This window comes from Sinocyclocheilus rhinocerous, unplaced genomic scaffold, assembly GCF_001515625.1.
Source record: "Sinocyclocheilus rhinocerous isolate Xijiao unplaced genomic scaffold, SAMN03320098_v1.1 scaffold475, whole genome shotgun sequence".
Taxonomy (NCBI): Eukaryota; Metazoa; Chordata; class Actinopteri; order Cypriniformes; family Cyprinidae; genus Sinocyclocheilus; species Sinocyclocheilus rhinocerous.
In genome coordinates this window covers 686,568-694,287 of record NW_015646677.1, presented here as the reverse complement: position 1 = coordinate 694,287, position 7,720 = coordinate 686,568, and the positions used below count along the sequence as shown (strand labels likewise).

At 38.4% G+C, this 7,720-nt stretch overlaps 1 protein-coding gene across 1 annotated transcript in view; it reads right to left on the bottom strand.

Annotated features, from left to right (window-relative positions):
- Window positions 1-2,906: 2,906 nt before the first annotated feature.
- chrm2a (cholinergic receptor, muscarinic 2a) overlaps window positions 2,907-7,720 on the bottom strand; it is a 78,022-nt gene continuing 73,208 nt past the window's right edge. Inside the window, exon 2 of the mRNA XM_016512129.1 lies at window positions 2,907-4,582. Within this exon, the coding sequence (XP_016367615.1) occupies window positions 3,036-4,520 (1,485 nt within the window). The 5' untranslated portion in view covers window positions 4,521-4,582 and the 3' untranslated portion in view covers window positions 2,907-3,035. The remainder of the gene's footprint in view (window positions 4,583-7,720) is intronic.

Genomic DNA, 7,720 nt, shown 5'->3' with positions numbered 1-7,720 from the left:
CCACTTTAACATACGGGCACACCGGAGAGCCTCTTCAACCCTCTTTATTGCTCTCGGAGAGCACACACATGGGACAAACACACACAAACCCTGCAACCAGCTACCTGTCGTTCTGTCATCGAACGCGCTTGCGTTTAATAAAGCTTTAAAGTCAAGATGAGCCTGTTTACTTCCTGAATGCATGTTTCTGGTCTTATTTTACACGATTCAATGGTGCACGGTATTAAAATTGTCTTTGCAATCTAAATAAAATCACGATAGCCTATATGGATGAATTTCACTCTGGTTACAGAAGTAAACAGGTTTCATGTTGACTTTAGCTACAAACGTACATATGCACAGTCATCCAGCATGCAACCACACACACGACACGGATACAGTACATGATTATATACACATATATACAGGTGTGATTTTATACTGAAGCTCAAACGCGATAGGTTTGGATCTTCAGTCAGCCCTGTTGTCCCCTTATTTGTGTATTATTGAATAGTACAGACTCCATTCTGACCATCTATATGCTCGTATTGTTTTTTTATTTTTATTTTAACATTTTTGTCTATAAATCAAATATTTTAGCACTTCTTTTCCATCTTTTGTGACATGCATCACCTCTATGCGTGTGTAAAGTGCTACAACAGATTATCTATCTATATATATAAAAGGCAATAAATGCAATCACACATCTGCCCAGACGCACATTTTTACACTTATTTTAGGGGAAATCTGTGATATACACACCGTGAAATGTGTTAAAGTAGAGTCTTTGCAGCTGACTGTGTCAAATTCGCCAAACAAGGACGGAGGATTCTTAAAACTTTGTATATGATGGGTGCTGATGGGTCAATCTTCAATTTGTAATTGAAGACTTCATTTGCAAAACAGATAACTCCGTTCTTAAAAATGTTCAAAAATTATGGATTATATACACATATATACAGGTGTGATTTTATACTGAAGCTCAAACGCGATAGGTTTGGATCTTCAGTCAGCCCTGTTGTCCCCTTATTTGTGTATTATTGAATAGTACAGACTCCATTCTGACCATCTATATGCTCGTATTGTTTTTTTATTTTTATTTTAACATTTTTGTCTATAAATCAAATATTTTAGCACTTCTTTTCCATCTTTTGTGACATGCATCACCTCTATGCGTGTGTAAAGTGCTACAACAGATTATCTATCTATATATATAAAAGGCAATAAATGCAATCACACATCTGCCCAGACGCACATTTTTACACTTATTTTAGGGGAAATCTGTGATATACACACCGTGAAATGTGTTAAAGTAGAGTCTTTGCAGCTGACTGTGTCAAATTCGCCAAACAAGGACGGAGGATTCTTAAAACTTTGTATATGATGGGTGCTGATGGGTCAATCTTCAATTTGTAATTGAAGACTTCATTTGCAAAAACAGATAACTCCGTTTTTAAAAATGTTCAAAAATTATGTTTTTTTTTGTCCTGCATTCCAATTAATATCAATCAAACTGCAGTTGGGTTGTTTTGATTAAATAATAATAACTAAAAATACACACATTAAAACACAATAAAAACATGATAACACAATAGAACACATGATTTAAGGAAATGTTTTTGCAAATAAACTCTTCAATTGCTGAACTGGTTTTACTGTATCTTTCCACACATACAAACACATCCACACATGTACCTTTGTCACCAGAACACACATGTAAAATATAACGCATGCACACACACTACAGCTCATCGGGCCGAGCGTATGTTCTTGTACTGGCAGAGCAGCAGGTGTTTGAAGGTCTTTTTGAAGGTGATGTTGCAGAGGGCGTAGCAAGCGGGGTTGATCGTACTCAAAACTCATCCACTTTAACATACGGGCACACCGGAGAGCCTCTTCAACCCTCTTTATTGCTCTCGGAGAGCACACACATGGGACAAACACACACAAACCCTGCAACCAGCTACCTGTCGTTCTGTCATCGAACGCGCTTGCGTTTAATAAAGCTTTAAAGTCAAGATGAGCCTGTTTACTTCCTGAATGCATGTTTCTGGTCTTATTTTACACGATTCAATGGTGCACAGTATTAAAATTGTCTTTGCAATCTAAATAAAATCACGATAGCCTATATGGATGAATTTCACTCTGGTTACAGAAGTAAACAGGTTTCATGTTGACTTTAGCTACAAACGTACATATGCACAGTCATCCAGCATGCAACCACACACACGACACGGATACAGTACATGATTATATACACATATATACAGGTGTGATTTTATACTGAAGCTCAAACGCGATAGGTTTGGATCTTCAGTCAGCCCTGTTGTCCCCTTATTTGTGTATTATTGAATAGTACAGACTCCATTCTGACCATCTATATGCTCGTATTGTTTTTTTATTTTTATTTTAACATTTTTGTCTATAAATCAAATATTTTAGCACTTCTTTTCCATCTTTTGTGACATGCATCACCTCTATGCGTGTGTAAAGTGCTACAACAGATTATCTATCTATATATATAAAAGGCAATAAATGCAATCACACATCTGCCCAGACGCACATTTTTACACTTATTTTAGGGGAAATCTGTGATATACACACCGTGAAATGTGTTAAAGTAGAGTCTTTGCAGCTGACTGTGTCAAATTCGCCAAACAAGGACGGAGGATTCTTAAAACTTTGTATATGATGGGTGCTGATGGGTCAATCTTCAATTTGTAATTGAAGACTTCATTTGCAAAAACAGATAACTCCGTTTTTAAAAATGTTCAAAAATTATGTTTTTTTTTGTCCTGCATTCCAATTAATATCAATCAAACTGCAGTTGGGTGGTTTTGATTAAATAATAATAACTAAAAATACACACATTAAAACACAATAAAAACATGATAACACAATAGAACACATGATTTAAGGAAATGTTTTTGCAAATAAACTCTTCAATTGCTGAACTGGTTTTACTGTATCTTTCCACACATACAAACACATCCACACATGTACCTTTGTCACCAGAACACACATGTAAAATATAACGCATGCACACACACTACAGCTCATCGGGCCGAGCGTATGTTCTTGTACTGGCAGAGCAGCAGGTGTTTGAAGGTCTTTTTGAAGGTGATGTTGCAGAGGGCGTAGCAAGCGGGGTTGATCGTGCTGTTGATGTAGCAGAGCCAGTATCCGATGGTCCACACGGTGTTGGGAATGCAGCTGGAGCAGAAGGTGTTGATGAGGACCATCACGTTGTATGGCGTCCAAGTAGCCACGAACGCCACCAGGATGGCCATGATGGTGCGCGTCACCTTCTTTTCCCGAGAGGGTGGTGCTTTTTTCTTCTTGGGTGGCTGCTTGGTCATCTTCACGATCTTCCTCGCCACATGGTTCTGCCTCTCGGTGGCCGGGACGATCTCCACCGTTGCGTTCGAAGGTGCATAGCAGTCGCCCTTTGGCGATTTGGTGATGATCTTGATGCACGTCAGTTTGGAGCCTCCAGCTTTGGCGCGATGCCTCGTGGGAGCCTGGTTGTCATTGGCTTTGGATGGCGCTGCTTCATCCTTTTGATTGGTTACAGCTCCGCTGCCAGAGGTTGAGTCATTGGAGCTTTCTTTCTCCTCTGCGGGAACGCAGTTTCCTCGTCCTCCATCTTCCGGCTCCGCTTCTCCGCTCGCTGTGGATGGCGCTTTGCCGTTCTGGAGTTTGGCATCGTTTTGGTTGGCGGCGTCATCTTTTAGCTGGGTCTGTCCTCGGTCTGTTTCTTCAGCTGTTAGGTTGTTGTTGGTGGGTTTGTTGGCCGTGTTTTCACGGATCTGATTGGACGAGGCTACATCGAGGTTGCCGCCCGACGGCTTGCGGTTGTCCTTCTTGACGCGGCTCTTGCTGGCGCGGGATATCTGCCAGTACAGCACCATCATGATGATGACGGGCAGGTAGAAAGCAGCAATGGCCGTGCCGAAAGTGACCGCGGCGTTGGAGAAGAACTGAATGTAGCACTCCTTCTCTGGCACCGTGCGCCCGCCAACGATAAACTGCCAGAACAGGATGGCCGGAGCCCAGAGGATGAAGGACAAAACCCATGCCGCCGCAATCATCATGCCTGCCATTTTGGTCGTCCTCTTCACTGGGTAGCTGAGCGGCTTGGTGACGCAAAAGTAGCGATCGAAGCTGATGATCAGCAGGTTCATGACGGAGGCGTTGCTGACCACGTAGTCCAGCGCCAGCCACAAGTCGCACACGACCGGGCCTAGCGGCCAGTATCCAATCACAATGTAGACTGTGTACAAGTTCATAGAGCAAAGGCCAATGATGAGGTCAGCACAGGCCAGGCTAAATAGGAAGTAGTTGTTGACAGTCTGCAGGTTCCTGTTTACCTTGATGGAGAGCATGACTAAGATGTTCCCGATAACGGTCACCAAGCTTAGTGAGCCGGCCACCAGTACAATGAACACCACCTCCACTGTCTTATACGGGCTCTCGTCCACCGTCTCCAGGGTCTCGTTGCCCTCAGAGGCGTTCCAGAAGGTGAAGTTTATTGTATCCATGGCGTCCACACTTGGGTACAGCTGGTCAGTTCACTATGGGCCGGATGTATGACTTCTGACACCTACGTGAGAGAGAGATGAGATTTAGTATGTTGCAAATTATGAGTGATTTGAGTCTTGAAACTTTCAATGATCTGAAGATACCACAAACCCAAAATGACAAACTATGCACTATTTGTAATTTGCATAGGCTAGATTTTATCTTACAAAAATGGTTTGGCAGTACAATGGTAAAGTGATTGTATCAAAACGTAATAGTACATGATTGCTTGCTCAATATAATATTACCATGATTACATATCCATAAAACCATCATTTTTGGAATACATCATTTGAAATACATCATAGTACCAAGTTTTGAAATACATTAAACAAGTAGCCTGGAAATCATTCATAATTAATAATTTGTTAACATGTCATTTTAATAGGCCTACAATGTAAAAAAAAAGGTATTTACTTAAAAAATAATGGTAACAATATTACACATACTATTTTTGAGTAGTTTTTAAGGCTTTTTTTTTTAATGGAATCTACCCGAATAAATCATGTAAAATCTCCTAAATTATTTAATCTATATGACACAATGAATTTAATATCAGTGAAATGTGCTCATTGTTTTTTAAGTTGATTCTCTAAAGTCTATGATTTTGAGTAAGGCCTGTTTGTATTTGACAAATTGAGTTATTTTGTAGCCTACAAGTAAAAGAATGTATACAGCCAGACAGTTCAAGTAGGAAAAACTTTACAGCACTAGCATTGAACAAAGCATCAGGCCTCATAGTGTAGTACATGCAGTTATAACCATAAGCTCTACTCTTCTAATTACACAATGGTAGCCTAATGATAGAAACTTCAACATAACAGAGACTCTTTCAAATGTCAAACATAACTGAACATTAAACATTAATAGGTGTTTCTCTTTACACACAAAAAAACACCTAAAATAGCATTTAATTTCAATATTTACTTTCCATATCCAGCCATATGCAAAGCATGCTGGGAACTAACAATCGCTGCCAAAAATAAAACCGGAAAATTTAGCTAATTCTCTTAAAATAAATAGGTAGCCTTCTTTCCTTATTTTTTTTTTCAGGTTAATTATTTCCTTAATTCAAGCCTCAGAACTGCTTAAGTTTCCTAAACAAATAAGGAAAGCATATCTCTTGGTATTATTAGTGAAAAGTTCTATACAACACTGAACCACAATTTATTTACACTATTTTTTATATATAGTGTGTAAGAGTGAAAAGTTCTATACAACACTGAACCACAATTTATTTACACTATTTTTTTATATATAGTGTGTAAGATATACATACTATTTTTAATTATCACCTTAATTTTTTTAATGAAAATTACAAGACGCATGATTAAATTTTTTTTACAGTGAGTGCTAGTGTCATTAGTATTTATCATTTTTATTATTAGGATATTTAAACTTTAGATTTTTTTCAGTTTAATGTTAAGTGCTTACATAATAATGTTTTATGCTAGTTTTATTTAAGTAAATTATTTTTATTAAAAAAACAAACAAATAAAAGTGAAATTATGTTTTCGCGCTTAAAGCGGCGCCTGGGCCGCGCGGCTGCGAGAACAATCCGCGGGAAGCTCGTGAGATGAAAGCAGCCTAGAGTTTACCTCACAGAGGTTTATAAACTAATATTTCTGATTCATAAAATTAAAAAGTACCGAGTAACCAACAAAATAAACACCGTGAGGACATCTGCCAGTCGAACTTGTTAACAGAAAGTGGTGAGGTGATTCAGCGTTCACCTGAGGGGAACTCAAAACACTTAATATTCATTGATATTCCTTGAAAAGCTGCATATTTTCCCGTTCCAGCTCTGTACAGCAGAAATTATTACAGTAAGTGTGTGTTTTAATACGTTCCAGCTGTGTATTCCACACAGAATCCGTCAAAACTTCACCGCAAAATTCACAGTTTGAAGCGAAGAAACGAATACTGAAATCATATTTCAGAGTTAAACTGGCTAGTCTCCATGGAAACAGCGAGGTAGTTTAGCTAAGTAGTTGAATGTGGTTCAATATCGTTGGCTTCATGTAAATGAACATTGAACGGAGTGTTTTTGGACATTTTCCATGATCACACACTCGTAAAACATCGAAATATCTCGTTAAGAGTGCCAATTCCAACATCACGCCAATTAAAAATGTGAAGGGTATGATTTCAACTAATGTGAACAATGAAACGGATGAAATAAGTGAAAGGGAAATTTTAAGCACTGCTCGAACTTGAAAGCGTTCGTGACTTTCAACTTCTGCTTTAAAGTCAACAGCACGCGCGCTGTCTGATCCTTCTCCAGCATTCAATTACACTGGCTCCTCATGAGCCGCGCGTGCGCCCGTCCACTTCATTCCTGCTTTATGTCAAGACGCATTTGTGGCTGTATGAGGTTCTTGAGTTGACTTATATGCTTCTTTGGAGATTTAATGTTTCATCACGTGTTTTAGCTCGGCGTTTTTGATTCTTGGGCTCATTTCAGTATTAGAACTGAACAAATTAATTCTGTGCACTTCATGGTAAATCTCATGTAAACACGTCCAGGTTACATTTCAGAGCCCAAAATAAAAATTTGAGAGAAAAAAAATGTATATATATATTTTTTTGTAACATATAATTCACATTTTCTTAATTTTTTAGGGGTGAAACAGGGTTTAGGTCTTAAAAAGTCTTTATTCGCTCTTCCACAAAGTAAAAAGGTCTTAAATTGGAGCAAAAAGTCTTAAATTAATAAAGTCATGCCATTAAATTTAGCATGAACTGCAAAAAAATGTATATCTAAAGCAGTATTTTTGTCTTGTTTTCCCATGCAAATATCCAAACATCCTTAAATCAAGATACAGTTACTTGAGATCCAAAATAAAGATCAATAGTATTGTTTTCTGAGAAACCAAACAAAATTAAGTGAGTTAATGCTTAAAACAACAAATATCTATCAGTGAGGTATGAAAACTTGTTTTAAAGGGGTCATATGATGCGATTTGGTGCATAAAGAAGATCTGTAAAGTTGCAAAGACTAAAGTCTCAAATCCAAAGAGATATTTCTTTATAAAAGTTAAGAGTCAGCCACGCCTACCTAAAACGGTTTGTTCTAACACGCCCCCACATATCTGCGTCACGATGTGGGAAGATTTCCATAACGCCGCCCAAATGTTCACGCAAAGAAAGAAAGCGTAAC